General features: G+C 34.6%; 1 protein-coding gene across 4 annotated transcripts in view; it reads left to right on the top strand.

Moving 5' to 3' along the window:
- mid1 (midline 1) overlaps positions 1 to 20011 on the top strand; it is a 47538-nt gene extending 27527 nt beyond the window's left edge. For all 4 annotated transcript variants that reach the window (XM_026271100.1, XM_026271099.1, XM_026271098.1 and 1 more), the window contains exons 3-10: positions 5372 to 5467; positions 6578 to 6685; positions 8778 to 8926; positions 9808 to 9935; positions 11657 to 11800; positions 16247 to 16408; positions 17468 to 17675; positions 19472 to 20011. In XM_026271100.1, the coding sequence (XP_026126885.1) occupies positions 5372 to 5467; positions 6578 to 6685; positions 8778 to 8926; positions 9808 to 9935; positions 11657 to 11800; positions 16247 to 16408; positions 17468 to 17675; positions 19472 to 19820 (1344 nt within the window). In that variant the 3' untranslated portion in view covers positions 19821 to 20011. The remainder of the gene's footprint in view (positions 1 to 5371; positions 5468 to 6577; positions 6686 to 8777; positions 8927 to 9807; positions 9936 to 11656; positions 11801 to 16246; positions 16409 to 17467; positions 17676 to 19471) is intronic.
- The last annotated feature ends 2872 nt before the right edge of the window (positions 20012 to 22883 follow it).

Genomic DNA, 22883 nt, shown 5'->3' on the forward strand with positions numbered 1-22883 from the left:
GCATCTGTGTGTGAGTGTTTGTGTAAGTGAGTGTGTGTGTTTGTGTTATTGAGTGTATGTCACTGTGTGTGTGTGTGTGTGTGTGTGTGTTTGCTGGAGGGAATAAGTGATTCATGTGCTCAGACATTGTTCTGTGTGTGGCTGGTTGAGCTGTATGTTGTGTTGCAGCATCATGTGACCTATTTTACAGCTCGACGAGGATCTGCTGTAAACATGATTCTCTGCCTGATCATGCTTGCGCTGGTCATGTGATGCACACACTGTGTGTGACAAAAACACATGTGACCCAGATATGACATCTCATACTGTTTTATGTTATGTGTTTGTCGTCTGTTTCATTACAAATAATATGATGAGCATAATAATTTAAATGGCAAATAATCATGAATATTAGAATCTTGATTGGTAACAAAAATATTTTTAAGTAAATCCTTTAAAAAATATTTTTGTTTCTAGAAATAAATTAATATTAATTGAAATTTTTAACTGAACAAAAACTGAATAAACTAAAAATAATGAATAAAAAAATTAAAAATAGACATAATAAATTTAACAAATATATTTGTTTGAACTTTAATTAAATAATATGAATATATAAAATATTAACAAAACTAAAATCAATTTGACTAAAATAACACTAAGAGCATGCTGAGCTTCTGTAAAACCCCCCAAAAAAATTTTGTCATAATTTTATGTTGGTTTATTTTGAATTGTTCAACTCCTTAAATGTTTTGGGTTAAAATAAGTTAAAATGTATGTATATTTTACGGAGGCAGTTTTTGTGCATAGAATATAGAAAACAAGACAAAACCCTGTATAACTGCTGTTTATTGTAATAAATAATAGACAAGAGGTTATATTTACTGCTAGAACATTTTAGAGAGCCTGAAGTGGTTATGAATCATTCAGATGAGCCCTTTTCTTTCGACACGCAAACACTTCTGACTCCAGAAAAATGGCCTTTAGAGAATGAAACCGCGAGCACTAAGTAATGTGCTTCTGTCAAGCTCACTGTTGTTTTTTGACAAGTAATTACACAGAAAGAAACGGCAAGTAACGGTGAATTCAACATACAGTTTGCAAGGTTTTGTGAATGGATTCTGGGTGGTTGCATTGATGCATGTGTGGTTAGACACACATCAGTTAAACTGAGAGTGGGATGCTGCAGTAGGATGATTATTCAGGGACTGTTTGGAAAAACCCTAAACCAAGTTGGTGCAATACAAGTATCTAAGTCAACATAATACAGACGTTTGCTCCAACAGCACAGGACAAACACACTTTGCGAACGTACGGCAGACAGTAAGTGGAAAGTATTCGAAGCGGATGAAAAAAGGAAGTCGGGCAGTTTCCTCTTGTTGGAAAGCTTGTTTGTTTCTACACCTTTGTCTGGAAACACGGCTGTTCCTTCCTGAGAAAAATCAGAGCGCTGGAAATGAGTGACGCTCAGAGTCCACAGACAGTACAGGAATCATTTCCAGCGATCATATTTCACGGGGCTTTGTCAGATTGCAGCGCTCGCTCTTGTTCGTTGAAAGCAGTTTTTCGTTGAATATGAGCGTGCTCTGCAGAAATACCAGCTGAGACTTGTTATTTTTAACATGCATTTTTAACTTGCACATTTTTTCTGCTTATTTCCCTTCGAATGAGGCGTGTGCAGACATTCCTCTCTCAGTGGAGCTTGAGTAGAAAGTGCAGAAATTACAAAATATAAAAGGATTTTTTTTACCTTTTAAAGGAACAGTTTACTTAAAAATGACAATTAGCTGACAATGTGCATCCAAGATGTAGATGAGTTTGTTTCTTGATCAGATTTGGAGAAATGTAGCATTGCATCAGTATCAGTGAATGGGTGCCGTCAGAACGAGAGTCCAAACAGCTGATAAAAACATCATCAGTTTCAAAAGAGATCTCAACGTTGAATGTGAAATAAGATCGCAATCCAAACAGTATATAACTGAGCACCTTTAATTTGACAGTGAATGTGTCTGTCTCGGAGATATCTTTGTTTTGTACTCTTGATATCTCTAAAGCCTGCTAACAATAGGAGCTCTGCTTAACATTTCCCCCACCTTTCTATGGCTCTTAACACCTGAACATTGCCTAAATGATTTAGTGGTTCTGATAAAAGCCTCTATATTTGTGTGGGCTGAGTTTTTAGTTTTTTTAATGCAACTGAACACTCAGTGGCCTAGAAAACGTAAAAGGCGCTGTAAGTGATGCTCGGCGATCTTCTGCTTCATCTAATAAAGCGGTTTCTTTACTCAATGCTCTGAAGATGACGTGCTTTATAGGAAGCTTTACAATTGTGCGATTGTCAACAACGTCTCCTGAGGGTAAATGAGGCTAGAACTCTTTTACATGTGTGTTATTATGAACTGTTACAGATACTGTTTTTATCTGTAAATGTTGCTAAACAGGTTTAATCATCTTGTATGGTAGAAAACTTGACTTGGTTATGTTAATAGTTGACCTAAAAATGAAAATGTACTGAAATTGTGCTCACCCTCAGGTCATCCAAGATAAGGATGAGGTTGTTTCTTCGTCAGATTTGGAGAAATGTAGCACTGCATCAGTGTCTCATCAATGGACGCTCTGCAGTGAATGGGTGCCGTCAGAATGAGAGTCTGATAAAAACATCACAATAAGCCACAGCACTCCAGTCCATCAGTGAACATCTGGAGAAGACAGAAGATGAAACAAATCCAGCATTAAGATGATTTTAACTTTAAACTGTTGCTTCCAGCTAAAATTCTATTAATATTTATGTTAATATTTTATTTTAATTTCATCATATTAATTTTTTCACTCCATTTTCTAGTTTTAGTTAAGTACTTTAAATTAAACACACTGTACAACTTCAGTTAGCATCTATAATTTTCATTTATGTTATTAAGTTATATAACTATAAATCTAGCGTCAGGTAATGACTCTTGTGCTCTAATTGGTGATTTTGTTACCCAAACTTATTTCTGTTAATTAAAATATAGCTGAAACAAAATAAAATATAAAAATTATATAACTTAATAACTTGTTAATAAGTTGTACAGTGTGTTTAATTTAAAGTACTTAACTAAAACTAGAAAATGGAGTGAAAAAATGAATATGATGAAATTAAAATAAAATATTAATATTAACAGAATAAAAAAATAAATTAATTAAAACCAAAAAAAGGTTTAAATGACTTAAAATGACTTAAACCAAACTTGAAATAAAAATAAATTTAAGCAAAAAATTGAAATGGCTAAAACTGGGAGGAAAATTAAAACTGAAGATAAAAAAATAAAGGTTATTTTTAATTAATAATAATCCATGATCATTTAAAAAAAAAAAAGCTTAAATGAAAATAAGAGACGCTGAATGAAGTTGTACAGTATGTTTAATTTAAAGAACACAAAAAGGCCTAAAACTAAAAATGGAGAACACAATTATTCATGTTTGAGTGAACTATTCCTTTAATGCTGATGCAAACACTTTGACCTGCTGCTTTTCAGTATTAAAGGGTTAAACTAGAATCATGTTGTCGTTTTACAGATGTATGATTCACGCTCATGATTAATTCTGCATGCATACTTCCAAATGAGCACACTCACATGCACAAACACGCAGGACAAAAAGACCTGATTATGTCAAATCCATAATTTAATACTTGGTTTAATTTTTGCATAATTGCTCAATTTGAAATGACTGCATTTCTGCAATATTCATCATTTTTACACTGTGAGCTTGTGCATAATCTGCTCGGTTTCTCCAGTTGCCCAAAATGAAGGATTGTTTTTCATTTGCTATTCAGTTTAAAATCACAAAGATAAACAGAGATGAATAATCTGAGAACATGTATCGGGGATTAAATGTCATATAAATCAGAGCTCCGTCAGAGAATATGATTTCCGTCTCTCTGATCGTCTATTTTTAGTGTTGTGCACATTACACATGCTCTCTTTGGTCTCTTGTCATCGTTTGAACTCACTGACCTCATTTCCTAACCACACAAATGAAACTCTCAAGTGCATTTGCTGCTTTATTTACTGGTCAGACCAATATTAAAATTAAATGTTTTTTATGGATTTGTTTTTTTTATATATATTCTCTGCACTGTTTCTAGGACACTAAACAATTAAGCAAATTCGTGCCATGTTGTGAGCATGTGAATGGATTTGTACAGACGGTCAGATTAAAAAAAAAAAAATAAGTATTTTAGCAGTATTTACGTTTTTTTATTTTAAATAATTCAATAAATAAAATTAATTAAATTGCTTTTTATATTTTTATATTTTAGATTCTTTGTAATATAAAGTTTAATAATTTTTTATTTTATTTTTATTATTATAACATTTATATATTATTCCTTCTATATCATTATTAAGTTTTTGTTTGAGTTAATTTAATATTTCACATAAAACAAAAATGATTAAAGCTACCTTGGCCACTATATGAAAAAAGGTTTGTAATAAAATAAATAAATAAAATAAACAGTTTTTTATTATTTTAATTCATATTTTAATATTTTAAGCTTTCATTTTAATGTTGAAATTTTAGTAATTTTGTTGTGCTTTCATAACTTTATAAGTTTTTTTTGTGTCTTAATGGTTAGTTTTAGTTTTTACTTTAAGTAGTTAAAAATATAAATTAAAAAAAGTAAGTTTTTATTGTTTAGTTTTTTTATTTTATTTTAGTTCGTGTTTTTTTTTATTTTCAGTAACCTTTTTTTTTATTTGTGTGTTTGTAGAATTTCATTTTTTTAATTTTTGTTTTAATTTTAAATTGTTTTTGTTATTAGATTTTTTCCAAATTTTACTAGTTTTTAAGTTTAAGGGTTTTTAGTGTTTCAGCTAAGCCTATAAGAAATGATGCTTTGACAGCTAGCTGAAATAAATGTATTTATATTTGATTTCAGTTAATATTCATGTATATGAAATAATTTTTTTTAATGCTTTTAATTTTAGATAAAGATAATAACCGTACATTTCATGCTCACTTTAACTCATCATTTTGTATTAAACTTGCAAAATTCAAAATAAAAGCGTTTTGACTCCTGGTCTTTTGGTCTCCACTGGTCATGTTAAGCAGAAACACGAGCTGAAATGAGGTTAGAGCTTGATCTGTTTTTGTTTTTTTACACTAAATGGGTGGCAGACGTGTTCCTCCCTCCCCCATGAGGACACACGACAGACCGAGCATCAGTGCACGAGTCGTGCTTCAGACGCCGCAGCAGAACACACAGGCTTCTCCAAACTCAGTTATGGATATGGGACATTTGGTAGATGATTCAGTTCTGCTGGTTTCCCTCAGTGAGTTAAACTGTGCTGATATGATATGAGCTGGTGTTTTAAAGAGCTTTGTTTCTGCTGTTGTTGTTTTATTTCTGCAGCACATGTTGGATTCCAACCTCAGCAATCTGATCAAGAGAAACAGTGAGCTGGAGAACCTGATGGCCAAACTGATCCAGACGTGTCAGCATGTGGAGGTAAACCTGCGCTGCTCCGTTATTACAGCTCATTTATCACTAAATACAAACATTTGTGCTCTTATTTGTCACTTGTAAGCTTAATTCTGTTGTGTTTTGTTGATTTTATCAGTTACATTTTTGAGTTTAGTTTGAGTTGTTTTACTATTTTAACTAAACAAGAATGAGAAATGTTGCCTTGGCTGCTTTAGCTAAAATAAATGTTTTTTTTTTGTTGTTTGTTTTTTAATGTATTTAATTTCAGTTAATGTTTATCTTATTTCAAGTAATGAAAATGTTTTTTGTTTTTTTTATAGTTGCTGTTTTGGATGCTATTTTTATATTTTCAGTTTAAGTATTTAACTTTTTTGTGTTTTTATTATGTTTTTATTCATTTTTCTGTTATTTTGTTATTTCAACCAAACCAAAATGAGAAACGTGGCGTTGGCAACCAGCTAAATTAAATTAAATGTTAATGTTTAAAATTAATGTTTATCTTATTTCAAGTTATGATATTTATAGTTTTAGATTTTATTTTTATTAATTTTAATTCTGTAAGTTTTAGTTTTTTTTAATGTGATGTCTATAAAGTTTAAGATTGATCTGGCAAATAGCTAAAATAAAATAAGTTTAGTTGTATTTTAAAGAAATCGTTTTTTTTTTTTTCATCATTTTGACATTATTATTCAGTTTTTAATAAAGTAAATCATTAAGGTAAGTTACATTTTTTTAACTTAAGTTTATTAAGCCAAACTGCTGTTATTATGCTTTTATTATACAGCTATTATTATTATTATTATTATTATTCATATTTTTAAATTAAATAAATTAATTAATTAAATTAAAATAATTTAATAATAATTCAATTAAATTATATTATTAATTAAATTATAAATAATTTATATTTATTATTAATAAATTTAATTTAATTTACATTTATAATTTAATTTAAATTTTTTAATATTAATAAATGAATTTTTATAAAATATTGATGCATTTCAGTACATCACAGTTGTTTTTGTTTTCTAAAACCACATGTAATCTAATGTAACATGATTTTAGGCATGCAATGTCACTCTACCGTCATCCACATGATTCATTTTGATTGCTTTGTTTGATTTATTGTTTCAGCACAATGCGGCTCATCAAGAGAGCAAACTAGCAGAAGAGTGCGACACGCTGATAAACATCGTCCAGCAGAGGAGACAAGTCATCGGCACTAAGATCAAAGAAGGAAAGGTACTCGAGCAATAACACATTCAGCTGATCAGAAGTGACAGTGACGAGAGTTTCAAATGAATGCTGCTCTCTTGAACTTTCTATTCATCTGTGGATCCTGAAAAATAAAATACATTAGGGTTTCCCCCGAAAATATTGTGCAGCACGACTGATTTTAACATTGATAACAATCCTAAATGTTTCTTGAGCAGCATGTTAGAATCACTGATCACAGAAATGAATTACAGATATTGACATAAAACAGTGGTTTTATATTGTTAAATGGGTGGTCGATTGTGATTTCACTTTTTTAACATTAGTGTGTAATGTTGCTGTTTGAGCATAAACAATATCTCCAAAGTTACGAAGCTGAACGTTCAATGCAAACTGAGATATCGTCTTTTAAAATTCTGTCAGTTTATTGCCTACAAAAACGTCTGGTAGGGACTACAACAAGTTACTTCCTGGTTCATGACATCACAAACCCAGATAAACCCCACCCTCAGGAAAAGGCAGAAAAGGGGGCGTGGCCATGATGTGCTGCTTTAGAGAAGAGGAAGGTGCACGTAATAATCTATGAATATATGAATCACGATAATGTCTTCTAACGATTCAAATGGATTCACAAGTTTCAAAATCAATGTTTTAAAGCAGCAGTTCTTAATACTGTTCCTCTCTCTCTCATTCAGATCAGCTATGAGAAGGGTTAAACATGTGCAGTTGCCATACTGTATTAAAGCTTTCATCAGGATAAAGCCGTACATAAAAAGCTAACATAAGGAGTAGCATTTAAAAATAGCAGCGTATCTAAAAGTATGAAACGACAAAAAACAAAACACTTAGGCCTGCCATTAAAAGCTGTGCATCCTCTTCAATAATATCCTCGATCGGGGTTAAACTGAGAAGGGATATTAATGACGCCGTTGTTCACAATACAACCAGAGATCATGCCGCTGAGGTGAGGGGCGGGACATTTAGACGAGCACTAGAGGAGGTTTAGCCAATCACAACACACTAGGCTAGTTAACCAATCAGAGCCCTTCACCTATTTCTGAGGGAGGGGCTTCATAAAAGCAGGAAATGATCAGAGCGGTTAATATCACTTTTCATGATTGCTGATGGATAAAATAACTTTTTTTTTTCTTTGCTCATCTATTTCACATTATGCAACTAAATAGATTTGCTAAAGTGGTTTCAGGTCGACTGTAATGCCGAGTTGTTCCTAAATGGGGAAAAAACGAAAGTCACTGAGCATTTCTCTCAGAGGAAACTCTGTTTCCTTCCTCACCGCTTGTGAATGTCAAAGGCCACTTGTGTATTACCTAAGCCAGAGGATTCTGAGATTTCAGTTTGAATAGAGTTGATTTTTCAGAGCCCACTCGTCTTGTGTTAATCAGGAGCTCAGTTCATTTTGATCCATGACTTCATATCTGGTCATTTTGCTTCTCATTGATTTAAGAAACGTGTAGACATGTGCAATGAAAATAAGACCAAAATACTGAGGAAGATGTTCATTTTTTGCAGTGTGATCAAAACAAAACAATAAAAGTTTTTAAATATTTCCTAACAGTTTGATCAGAGCTATTTAAAAATGTGTTTTATAGTTATATTTATATATTTTCCGTATTCAGTTTAATTTTACTTAAAGTCTTAGTAATTAATATTTTGTGATTTTTATTTTTGCATGTTTTTTTAATGATGTCTACGTATTTTTTTAAGTTTAATTATTTTAGTACTTTCACTAGCTGAAATAAAAATGTCAAGTTTATTTTTAGTATTTTATTTTGCATCAGTTAATTCAGTTTTAGAGTTTATTAAAATGATCGGTTTTTATTTGAAACATTTTCATTTTCGTTAACATTTACATTTAGTCACCATATTGTGCTCCCTTAAATGTATTCTTTAAATTTGATTTTTGGTCTTAAAAAAGGTCTTAAGGAAGTCTTGAACTTACCTTCATCAATCCTACAGAAACACTGCTTTATATCTAATGACAAAATGGATAATCTTCTGAATTTTTACATAGTAAAATTCCCCAAAACAAACTCTTAAAGCGGGATTGTTTGGTTCTGGGCTGTTTTCGTTCTCATAGCGTGTGTTGGTCTGTTTCCAGGTGGTTCGCTTGAGAAAGCTAGCGCAACAGATCGCTAACTGTAAGCAGTTTGTGGAGAGATCGTCTTCGCTCATCGTTCAAGCCGATCTGGTTCTGAAAGAGACGGATCACGCTCGATTCCTGCAGACCGCAAAGAGCATCTCAGAGCGGTGAGCAAACCACACATGCTAAAGCCATAACCTCAGTCAGAAAAGAAAAGAAAAACTAGTGCAATAGTGCTTTAAAATCTATAAAGTACCATTGTAACTAAACAGGTCTCATTCACATTTGTGAGCCTGGATAACAAACACTTAAGTCTCTGGGGTATATTTGTAGCAATAGCCAAAAGTGCATTGCATGGGTCAAAATTATCCATTTTTCTTTTATGCCAAAAATCATTAGGATATTAAATAAAGATCATGTTGCATGAAGATATTTTATAAATTTCCTTCTGTAAATATATCAAAACTTAATTTTTGATTATTAATATGCATTGCTAAAAACTTCATTTGAACAAATTCAGACGTTATTTTCTCCCTGATTCCAGATTTTCAAATAGTTACATCTCAGTCAAATATCGTCTGATCCTAACAAACCACAAATCAATGAAAAGCTTTTTTTTTACACTTAAGACTGGTTTTGTGGTCCCGGGTCACATTTAACATCTTAGTATGTCTTAAGTGTTGGGGAAAGTTACTTTTAAAAGACATGCTTTACAATGTTTCAATACTCCCTAAATTTTTTTTTTACTAATTACATTACTTAGTTACTTTTTTATTGAAAGTAATGAGTAACGTTACTTTTAAGTTACTTTTTAAATCTGGGCTGGGCTTGCTTGTTTCCTTTTAATAATATAAAAAAGTTATGCATGATTTCTCTCAACATGACAACACAAGAGCTGTCAGTCAAGACATGAGAAACAAAGTAACTGCGGTAAACTCCGATATATCCTTCTAAATGAAAAAGTAATCGGATTACTATCTCAGTTTGCTTGTAATGCGTTTCCCCCAGCGCTGGTCCTAATCTGTTTCATGTTTGTATGTGATTACAGAGTCTCGATGGCCACGGCGTCCTCACAGGTCCTGATCCCAGAGATCAACCTGAACGACACGTTTGACGCGTTCGCACTGGACTTCTCCAGAGAGAAGAAGATGCTGGAGGGCCTGGATTACCTCACAGGTGAGATCTCAGTCACTGACAGCATGCAGATAGATGTATTATTATTACAAGTTGCGCTTAAAATATTAGCCATTTTAGCTTTATTTTTTAATTTAATGTATGGTAAACAATCGCAGTCGTAAAAACTGCTCGATCTCTGAAAGTGCTGAAACTACCATGCAATTAATTAATAAAGAACCAGAGATTGCTTAAAGAAGACAAATTGAACTATACTTTTACTGTGTTTACAATACATTGTGGTCAAAATTATTGATTTCTCTTTTATGCCAAAACTCATTAGGATATTAAGTAAAGATCATGTTCATGAAGATATTTAGTAAATTTCCTACTGTAAATATATCAAAACTTTATTTTTGATTAGTAATATGCATTGCTAAGGACTTCATTTGGACAACTTTAAAGATGATTTTCTCAATATTTCGATTTTTTTGCACCCTCAGATTCCAGATTTTCAAATAGTTGGATCTCAGACAAATATTGTTCAATCCTAACAAACCATACATCAATGAAAAGCTATTTATTCAGCTTTCAGATTATTTATTTATTATTTATTTGGTTATTTGGGGTCCAGGGTCACATGTATATAGCTCTATATGGAGTTAATTAGTGTCAGAGGGAGGGTCTTCTGTGAAGCAGATGAAGGAGATGTCAGTGTTTCAGTGCTTCTCTCAGGAGCAGAAGTGTCTGAAGTCAGAGCTCCTGGTGAAAGCAAATATGTTTTTCTGCTTTTTATCTCTGCGTCGCGGCAGACGGCCGGCTTGAGGGAGTCAGCAAACACACAGTCTGCTTTATTTCTCTGCCAACTGCACGCTGAAGTCAAGTAAAATCACGTCATGCTAATAATAGTAACGTCATTCACATTGTTGCCATATGGTTGCTCTTTAAGGCACAAAACATTTTATGCAAAAGCAAGAATGCAAAGGATTCTAGCTTTAATTTATGTTAAGTTTACAGTAATACATTGAATATTTTTTAATAAAATACATATTATAATATATATATATTTTTATATTTACATATATTTTTATTTAGTAATTAGTACATTTTATATAATTTAGTAAATATTTATTTTTAGTAAAATATATTATATTCGTATAAATCTTTTTTCGTTTTTGCTCAGGATTATATATCTTAAAATATGAATAATAAATTAATTATAAAGTAACTAATAATAAAATAATTTTAGTTAAATATATATTAATTTTGTTGTATTTTTTGTTGCTTTTTAGTAGTTTTATTTCATTTTAATACATCAAGTTAAACTAAATTTGAATGAGAAATATTATAAAAAATCTATTTGATATAAATTCATAAATGTATTATTTATTCAATCATTAGTTCGTTTATTCATTCTTCTATTTTGCTCAGAATAATGTATGTATTAATGGAAGAGGCTGTGTTTTATTTTGTTTTTGCATTTTTACAGTAAAAGCAAATACAAAACAAGCACGTCTCAGGTTCTCAGTGGGCAAAAGTGTGAGAAACATTAACATAACCATCGTCTTGTAGAGTATATCATGGTGCAACAGTTTGAAGATCATGAAGTGAGATCTTAGAAACAGTTAGTGTATCTAGTAATGGAATCCAGTGTAATGGCACAGACATGTGTTTGTTTCCTGCACCTCGCTCATTAGCATTGCATTAGCTCTGGCGTCTGTGTTTCTGGCCCGGTGCATGCAGTGTTTGAGTATGTACTCATGATGTTTTGTGTTGTGTGTCAGCTCCGAATGCTCCCACCATCCGCGAGGAGCTGTGCACGGCGTCTCACGACACCATCAGTGTTCACTGGACATCGGAGGATGAGTTCAGCGTGGTCTCGTACGAGCTTCAGTACAGCATCTCCACCGGACAGACCAACGTCGTCAGTGAGTGACCCATCCACAATACTCACACACTGACCAAATACATCTCTCATATCTTCATCTAACATTATTCATTTACACTTGATGTGTTTATTTTATTTCATTTGCTTTCAGCTTTATTTCAGTTAATTTTTTTTTGTTTTTTTTTCTTCTTCATGTTTAGTGACTTTGAACTCATAGTTACATCATTTAGGGTTTTATGGATAGATGAATGTATACAGTGCTTTAAGTGGGAGCGGGAGTTCGGAGCTGCTTCGCGGATCTTTGAATCAATTCGAGAATTTGGAGCGGGTTCGCGAATCATTTGAATCAATTCGAGAGTTCGTATAGGGTTCGCGAATCATTTGAATCAGTTCGGGAGTTCAAAGCGGATTCGCGAATCATTTGAGTCAGTTTGGGGAACGCGAGTCATTTGAATCAGTTCGGGAGTTCGGAGCGTGATTCATTTGAGTCAGTTCGGGATTTCGGAGCTGGTTCGCGAATCATTTGAGTCAGTTTGGAAGTTTGAATGCAGTAATGCAGTAGCTCTTTCTAAGGGTATTTATTGTTTATTATTTATTCATATTTATGTTCAGTTGTTCTTTCTAGCTCAAGCAAATCCACAAACTAATAAAAGGATTAATTATTAAGGTTGCCTGGTGACTGCTGTATATAAAAGCCCTTCAATATAGTTGTTGTTACCTCAGGGGATGAGGGGAATCATCAAAATAAAAAAATAAAAAAAACACGGAAAGGATTTTTTTTTTTGCCTATAATAGAGTACCGGCACCTCTTTTGGGCCACTTAAAGCACTAAATGTATATATATATATATATATATATATATATATATATATATATATATATATATATATATATATATATATATATATATATATATATGAAAAAATGCTGTTTCATTCAGTTCGTGTTTTTTTTTTTTTTTGTTAAGTTTAAATTTTATCAAATATTTTTTACTTCAATCAATTAATGAAATTCATTTTTAAAAGTTTTAGTTGTTTATTTTTTACGTTTAATGACTTTGACCTCATTATTTCGGATTTCCTGGATTTAACCTTTTTTTTATTTCTGATTTAGTTTGATAAATTCATCTTAAAGCATATTTCATTGTATGCTTTTCATTGAATGTTGTTGTTATTATTATTTATTTTACTTTATTCTTTTATTTATTTTTAGCTTAATTCCAGTTTTATAACGTCGTCAGTAAACAAACTGGTTCCAGATGTTCGTCTGTCAGACACAGGGCAACTGTATCCGTCTGAAATGTCATTATGTGCAGAATGAGAAATCGAATCGAGCCTTGCTGTGATTTTATTAGGAATCCAACACTTTATAAAGCGCTGCTGGGGCTGAAACACGAAAGCCAACACAATCCAGCCAGAAATCCCTGAAATGTGCGTAGATGTGTGGATTAGAGCAGATTATACTGAGTCAATCAGGTCACTGTGTACTTAAAGCAGCGCTGGTGTCTGAGGATGAACACGGGCTAAAACAGCAGAAAACACCGCTGTCAAGTCAAGATTTCAATGCACTTACATTAGATCTTCAGATTGCAAGATTTAATGCCAAATCAACCATTATTTGCAACTTTATTTGAAATGTGCAACTAGATTTTTTTTTTTTTTGATTTTCAGAAATGTTCTTCAAGAAAATGTTAAACTGAGGGGGGATAGCAACAGTAGCTAATCCAAATATGCAATTAACAAGATACTGAATATAATATATATTATATTGTGACGAGTCAGCTGCCTCCTCCCTGATTATCACCGGCACCCCGTCCTAAATCGCCGCCCTTCACCAGGCTCCCGACTGGAGTGGGTGTGTGAGAGGAGGGGCGCTGGACGAGTCAGGGCTGGCGGCGTGTGATGGGGCACACCTGAAGGAAGTGGAGCCTCATTACCGCCGCTGTTTAAAAGCCCAACGCGCCTCTCCTCAGGAGACCGGTCTCTTCCCCGTGCATGCACACTGGTGTCCTCGTGGGTCCAGGAAGGGTGCGTTGAGGGACTCCCGCGCCACCAAGACGTGAGCTGCCGGACCCGCGATCCGGATGGGAACCGCACCCGTATACACGGCCGACGGGCCAGGATGCCGGGCCGTCTATCCCCTACCAGCGCCGCGGCCGACGAGAGAGATGCGGCCGCTAGAGGAAGCCGCCGCCCCTCGCGCCCCGGACCAAGGAGGGGAGCGCGTGCGGCCGCCGGACTCCGCCCCTTACCTGGACCCTTCCTCCATGAACACTGCCCGACCTACACAAACCCCGCAGCACGACGAGGACACCAGATTCCCTGTTATTTTGGACACTTTCCCCCTTTTGGCCACTTTTATTCCCTTTGTTTTATGATTTCTGTTAATAAAAGCCTCTCCGAGGCCTGACGCCACGCCCACTGTGTCTGTCTTGTGCTCCTCCCGTGACACTGGTGGAGAATGCGGGCAGGCGGAGCCTAGACAGCGCAGTTGGGAAACGTCTGGTGACGTCACTCCCTCTCGCTTGCAAACGTTCGTGAGAACCCAGACTGGGACGGAGGAAAACTGGGGACAGCCTCCCAGCCACACAAGGGGTAAGTGACTTTTCCATTGTCATTTTACCCTGTGGTTGGTTGAGGCTGTCACTAAAACCCGGTTTCTCTGTCCCTGTTCTGGTGCGCTGCGAGAGGGAGGACCGCCCGGAGAGGAAACCCCGCCCACTCCGACCGTTTGGAGCCTGGTTGAGGATGGTAGCACTCCCGTGTGGGCGGCGCCCTGATGACGGGGATGTCGCTTGGGAGGGGGAATGTGACGAGTCAGCTGCCTCCTCCCTGATTATCACCGGCACCCCGTCCTAAATCGCCGCCCTTCACCAGGCTCCCGACTGGAGTGGGTGTGTGAGAGGAGGGGCGCTGGACGAGTCAGGGCTGGCGGCGTGTGATGGGGCACACCTGAAGGAAGTGGAGCCTCATTACCGCCGCTGTTTAAAAGCCCAACGCGCCTCTCCTCAGGAGACCGGTCTCTTCCCCGTGCATGCACACTGGTGTCCTCGTGGGTCCAGGAAGGGTGCGTTGAGGGACTCCCGCGCCACCAAGACGTGAGCTGCCGGACCCGCGATCCGGATGGGAACCGCACCCGTATACACGGCCGACGGGCCAGGATGCCGGGCCGTCTATCCCCTACCAGCGCCGCGGCCGACGAGAGAGATGCGGCCGCTAGAGGAAGCCGCCGCCCCTCGCGCCCCGGACCAAGGAGGGGAGCGCGTGCGGCCGCCGGACTCCGCCCCTTACCTGGACCCTTCCTCCATGAACACTGCCCGACCTACACAAACCCCGCAGCACGACGAGGACACCAGATTCCCTGTTATTTTGGACACTTTCCCCCTTTTGGCCACTTTTATTCCCTTTGTTTTATGATTTCTGTTAATAAAAGCCTCTCCGAGGCCTGACGCCACGCCCACTGTGTCTGTCTTGTGCTCCTCCCGTGACAATATATATCATATTTGCTAGTCATCATAATGCCTGATTTCACCACAAGATTTCAAAAAAATGTGTAAAATTATATGTAAAAACAACAACAACAACAAAATAATACACAATAATGTAACAAATTGTCTAAAAAACTATTTTCTATTTATATTCAGTCATTTAGAACTCTTTGTTCATTTTTGAACGCGATGCTACTGGTCTCAATAGCAGTCAATGGTGTATGCTAAGCTATGCTAAAAGTGCTATCTCCAGACCCGGAGATCGGCTAAATGGATTCAAAAATGGTAAAACTCAATTTATTAACTCTGAATGATTTGGAGAATGAGCCTATTTCCAAAAAAAGTGAAGTGTTCTTTTAAGATGAGGCATGGCATACACCACATTCAGTGTTATGTATCAACTGATAAATGACAGAATGTTTAGCAAACACTGAGAAATCAAATAAATAAATGAATAAAAAGAGAGCCTCCATAGCATTACATGAGGTAAACAGCCAAGATACCACACTTTTCAAAATGAAAACAAAAAGTAAAATTAAACTGGCTGTCAATGACAGTGCTTGCATGCTTTTCCCCAATAAAACCAATAGAAAATGGAAAATCTTTTATTTTACTTTTGCTTGAAAACCAAATCATTCATTCAAAAGTTTCATAAAGATGCAAGTGGAGCTTGTTTCTTAATTTTAGTATTTTAACTTAAAACACATTTCAGTTGATATATATATATATATATATATTATATATATTTTACACAAGGATTTCCCAAGGCTTTTAGGTCTGAAATTATTTTTTCATTTTCTTTCAAACTTCATTTCAAATTTATTCTTTAGTATTTAATAAAAAAAAAAGCACATGCCATCATTTTCAATAGTTGGAATAATACCCCTGTTGTACACACGGTCACAGTGAGCTTCTCTCGTATAGACAATAAAGTGACCATCTCCAGTAGAAATGTGCGTCATGTTTCAGAGATTGTGTTAAATGTGCGTGTCGTTTCAGGTCTGTGTAACTCGATGGACAGCTGGATGATCGTGCCCAACATTAAGCAGAATCACTACACGGTCCACGGCCTGCAGAGCGGCACCAAGTACATCTTCATGGTGAAGGCCATGAATCAGGCTGGAAGCCGCAGCAGTCCTCCGGCCAAACTCAAGACTAACAGTGAGCCGCTCAACCAATCACAGCACACTGCAGCACAGCCCAGTCAGAATACAGCTCACAGCATTCATCATTCTTATTATTCAGCTTTCTTTTTTATATTAATGTATACTTTACACTTGAGCCATTTTGTGTTTTTGTCTTTTTTTATATTTAGCTTGAATTGTATTATTTTTAGTACTTAAACACATTTCAGATCAATTAGTTGCTATGGCATTTCATTTCTAATATTTATTCATTTATTTGTTTATTTATGTATTTTTTTAGCTTCTTATACTAGTTTTTATTTAATTTCTATTTTATTACAGATACATTTGATTATCTCAGTTAACTTTCTATTGTTTTAGTAGTTTTTCATGTTTAGTGACTGACCGTTTTTATTTCAGTTTTAGTTTTACTTCAACTTGAACATATTTCAGTTCAGTTTCTAATTTTCATTTAAGATTTCTAAGTTTAGGTTTGTTTGTTATCTACTATTGTTTTTCCATTTTTTAGCTTCTTATACTACTTTTTTATTCTAATTTCTATTTTATTTCAGCTTAACTTCAGCTAAGTAATTTAATTAACATTTTTATCGTTTTAGAATTTTTTTTTCTTTAATATTTATTGACTCTGACCATTTTTATTTCACTTTTAGTTTTACTTCAACTTTCACATATTTCAGTTCAGTTTGTTGCCATGGCAACATTTCTAATTTGAATTTAAGATTTCTAAGTTTAGGTTTGTTATTTATATATTTTATATAATTTCATTTGTTGATGTTTTAGCTTTATTTCAATTGATTACTTCCATTAATTTGTAAAAGTTTTCGTTTGGTCTTCATGTTTAGTGTCTTTGACCTCGTAGTAAAATTATTTAGGATTTCATGGATGGATTATTTATTTTTATTACTTTAACTTAATGGATAAGTTGCTGTGGCGACATTTCTGAGTTTCATTGTATTTCAGCTTTATTCCAGTGAAAGAATTCTTGTTTTGAAGTAGTTCCTGTAGTTCTTTCTCTGTTTAGTTCAGTGATGGTGACCGCTGTGGGGTTTCAGCTGTGATTGTTTGTGAATGGCAGGTCAGCCGTTTAAGCTGGACCCAAAGTCGGCCCACAGGAAGCTGAAGGTGTCCCATGACAGTCTGACGGTGGAGCGGGACGAAGCCTCGTCGATGAAGAGCCACGCTCAGGACCGCTTCGGCAGCACGGGGAACTACGGCGTGACGGGGAACGTGTTCATCGACAGCGGCAGACATTACTGGGAGGTTCTGATCGGAGGAAGCACATGGTAAACACAGACATCTGAACCATTCTGGAAAATACACTAGCGTAGTTTTCTTGTCTTGTGACTAGTGGTCAACCGATATTGTTTTTTGACAACCAATGCTGATGCCGATATCTTGGAAAGTAAGGGTTGGCGAGAGCCGATATAAAGCCGATATATATATATATATATATATATATATATATATATATATATATATATATATATATATATATATATATATATATATATATATTGGTTTTTTATCAGCTAGCACGCGCCTTGCTTTCCAAGATATCGGCATCAGCTTATCGGTCCACCGGTCCAATAATATATATATTATTTTAATTAATTTTAAAATAAATTTGAAATCATTTGACAATGGATTAAAAAATACATGTGTAAAATAAACATACTTTAGGTGACAAAGTATTTTTTTCACAAATATTTTATAAAAATATAATAAAAAATAAAGTAAACACTGTAACCAACAGGAAACTCAGTATTCTGGGAAGTTTGTGTGCATTGGGAGTCATATTTTTCAAATAACGCAAAAGGATAACCATCATTTTACATACAGCACACAGAGAAAATGACATGAATATGACAGTGAGCAAATGCATAAAGGGCAGAATAATTAAAACAATGGGTTTGAAGTTTAAAGCATTCAATTAACACGGACTGACGCGATCATGCATGATAAAAATACTCAGATTTCACGGCTGGATTTCACTAAGATTGCAATTCTGTGAAAATAAATGTTCATTGGATATTCAAAGATTTGTTTAAATGATATAAATGCATATTTGCTTAATGCTGACGGCAAACGAGACAGTATTATAATGTTTGCCTTTCTATTACTAATAATATAAAAGCAATCGATATAATACTTTTTGTATATATTAATTTCTTTGTTTAACTGTACAATATTAGACAGACTTCTATCTGTATTAGACAGAACTGTTAATGAGCACTGTGCCATCAAAATAAAAGGCCTGCCTCAAACACATCAGGCAAGCAGAAAAATGTATCGGCCGATGCCGATATTTGAAAAATGCTAAATATCGGCCGATATATCGGTCGACCACTACTTGTGACCAAAGACCAGCATACATTGGTTCTATTCCAATATATTGTCATATTCAAGTGTTGTTTTAGTATTAATAATAAATTTTTATTATATGATTTATTATTATTTTGCTAATAATAGCTTTAAGGTTTCTAATTAATTTTTTGTTTGTTTTAGTTTTTTTGAAAATGTTATGCGCTTTTTGCTTTTTTATATATATTTACATTTAGGTGTAAAATTATTTTACTTCAGCTTTAGTAATTTTATTATTTAACATTTTAGTATTTTTATTTTATTTTATTTTATTTCATCATATTTAATTAATTAAATATTATAGTATAGTATAGAAATATAGTTTTCATCTTATTTCAAGACAACAGCCCTATTCAGACAGTTATTGTTTCTCATTCTCATTGTTTTCTCATTCTATAAAAATACATTTGATGATAAACTGGATTGGCTTGGCGATTTATTCACAGATTTTATTTCATACATTTTTATTTCTTCTTTAGTCATTTTAGTATTTCAACTTTAATATGATTTATTTCAGTTAGTTGCCAAGGCACCATTTCACACTTTGATTTATTTTAAATCATAATAATATTTCACATTTTTACTGTGTTTCTGATTTTAAAAAACTGCTTTGGCGATCAGAAGAGACTCAAAATCATTTAAAAAAATCTAATAATTGACAGGAAGAATGTATAAACAATCATTTAAATGGAAATGCATTCTCTCTAATTCGTTCTAGGTTTGCTATCGGGATCGCCTACAAATCGGCTCCCAAGCACGGCTGGGTCGGTAAGGACTCGGCATCATGGGTACTGAGCCGCTGTAACACCTCATGGGCCGTGCGTCACAACAGTAAGGAGTTCCCCATCGAGCCGTCTCCTCACATGAGGCGTCTGGGCGTCCTGCTCGACTACGACTCCGGCTCGCTGGCGTTTTACGATGCCGCTGGAACGCAGCACCTGCACACCTTCGACATCGCCTTCTCTCAGCCCATCTGTCCCGTCTTCAGCGTGTGGAACAAGTGCTTGACCGTCCTCACCGGGCTCCCCATCCCAGACCACTTAGAGATCAGCGACCCGCGCGACTGAACGCTCGCTGATCACAGGAAGAGTTCTGACCAGAAACGAAAATTAGCTGAACATGTGTTCACACTCGGGTCATCAAAGATTAGGATGAGTTTGTTTCTTCACCAGATTTGTAGAAATGTAGCATTGCATCAGTGTCTCATCGACGGATGCTCTGCAGTGAATGGGTGCCGTCAGAATGAGAGTCTGATAAAAACATCACAATAATCCACAGCACTCCAGTCCATCAGTTAACATCTGGAGAAGACAAAAGATAAAACACATCCAGCATTAAGATGTTTTTAACTAAAATACATTGAGTCTATAATCAATAATAACACTTCCTCCAGTGAAGAAGTCCATCTCCTGTTGTCTCTCTCATCAAAATCCAGACACATATTTGTTTAGAGCGGTTTTGGCCTGTAAACTGTGCAGATTTCTCTCCTGATTCAGACCAGACCGCTTTTTCACTGGAGGAAGTTTTATCATGGATTATTACTATTTTTAACTAGTGTCTATTTTTTTTTTTTTTTCAGTTTTAATTTTTATATTTAATTTATATTTATCTTTTGTTTCTTCTCCCCTATTTTAGCAACTTATATATTAATAAATAAATAAAAATATATATATTTTCTGTTTAGCTTTTTTGATATAAATTTTTATTAATCAAATTTATTTCCATTTCAGTTTTTAGTAATTGTAGTACTTCAGCTTAAACTTATTTACAAATTATATATCAAAATTATATATTTTTTCATCATATTATTTATTTTTTTTTTCAGTTTTAATCATTGAAGTACTGTAAATTAAACATTAATTTAATTTATGGTCAGCATTTCCATTCAGGACATTTTATTTCAGCATCATTTTAATTAACAAACATGGTTTTAGGTCACAATAACATCACTATCAAGTGTTTCCTGAAGTTAAATTAAACTTAATAAAGAATTTCATATGATGGATTATGGACTTTAAAGTCCTAATGCTGGATTTGTTTCATCTTTTGTCTTCTCTAAATGTTAACTGATGGACTGGAGTGCTGTGGATTATTGTGATGTTTTATCAGCTGTTTGGACACTCATTCTGACGGCACCCATTCACTCGCAGTGAGCAAGTTATGCAATGCCAAACTTTTCCAAATCTGATGAAGAAACAACCTCATCTACATCTCAGAAAGCCTGAAGACGAGGACACATGCAGCACATTTTCATTTTTCTCTGAACTATTCCAGCGTATAGATAAAAATAAATAAATAAAAAAACAGCTATGTGTCTCTCCTGACCGCTTGTTAACATCAGGTGCTCTATAAACCTGCAGAACTGGACCAAAATCATAGGAAAAGTCCATAATAATGTTCCCGGCTTCACTAACAGATCGTATACTGTGCATTGCTTCACCTACACTCCATAATTAAACACCTTGATTCCTAATAGTTGATGATTATTTATGACTCTTCTGTCTCATGCACCTCGAGTCACTTTATTTACTCATTCTTTAGGGTTTTTAGTATGACTTTAAGATCGTGTACAAACACCCAAATCATCACCTGTAGTTACATGAAATCAATATTACTATCTGTCTGCTCCTGTGCTCCTCTATTAGACTGATGCTGTTCTTCACGTCCTCAAACCCTTACTGTGTTCAGAATGGAATACTCGCTCACTACATAGTGCATACTGCGCAGTATACTTACTCTGAGTAGAACAGAACAATACTCTCATTAATCAACATATTTTCATGATTTCTGAAGATCATGTGACACTGAAGACTGGAGGAATGATGCTGAAAATACAGCTGCACATCACAGAAATAAATTACACTTTAATATACTTAGAGTATACTGCAGAAATAGTATGAGTAGGATGCCATTCTGAACCGAGCCATATATTGTACGTGCACTTTTTCTAAGTGTCTGACCTTCTACCCTGTTATTTTTTGCAAGAAAACTGTGAGGTTAAATTTGATGAATTTAATTTCCAGGATGTTTTTGGACTCCCTGCTCGTCACGTGACATGGAAGGAGAAATGCCAAAGTGTGGATATATCCTGAAATGAATTTCTTTTGACTTTGATGAAATCGATCTGACTCTCAGGACGTTTTCATCGTCACACTGAGGTTCGGTTCGAACGACCAAAATCACAAAGGGATGTTAGTTAAAAACGATCAATGATTTGTCACAATCAGTTAAATTAATGCCATTTGTTAGAAATATGGTGTATGTGTTGCAGATTGAGTAGCACCTACTGCACTTTATACATGAGTTTGGTTTGATTCACTGTTTAGATCTTCTTTTTTTTTTTGGCCCTTTTCTGGAAAATGCTTTTAAACCTGTTTCAATGTACAGTGTTACAGTTATATTTTGTATTCAGAATATTTTTTTTTTCTGAATAAAAAAAAATGAATTATGTGCTTCCCTGAAATAATAAAATTGTGTGTCCTATTTTCGTTGTGAATGCGTACCTCCAAATATGATAAATACAATGATTATTATTGGGACAAAGATAGTACATTTTAAATTTAAATACCAAATTTTGACCTTGTGGGGACAAGTTTAGGTCCCCTTGAGCAAACAAGCTTCATAAATCATAAAGAATAATTGTTTTTGAAAATCTAACAATGCATAAAGTTTCATATAAGGGGAAGGTTTAGGTGAAGGCTTGGTGTAGGGCGATAGAAAATACAGTTTGTACAGTATAAAACCATTACGGCTATGGAGAGTCCCCATATAACATAGAGACACAATGTGTGTCTCTGTGTGTATGTGTACGTAAAATAAATAGCACACACTGTATATATATATATATATATATATATATATATATATATATATATATATATATATATATATATATATATATACAGACTGCATAAAATGTTATACATACGCAACTAAAATAAAAAAGACATTTTGTAAAATAAACTATTATATATATAAATTATATATACATTTACAAAATGTCTCTTTTTATTTTAGTTGCGTATGTATAAAATTGTATGCAGTCTGGGTTTTTTATTTTTATTATTTTTATTTTCTGTGTCGCGGAAGTGAACGCGCTCTTCATTGATTGGTTGCCTGCTTCCTGACCC

This window comes from Carassius auratus, chromosome 9 (genome assembly GCF_003368295.1).
Source record: "Carassius auratus strain Wakin chromosome 9, ASM336829v1, whole genome shotgun sequence".
In the NCBI taxonomy this organism is placed as follows: Eukaryota; Metazoa; Chordata; class Actinopteri; order Cypriniformes; family Cyprinidae; genus Carassius; species Carassius auratus.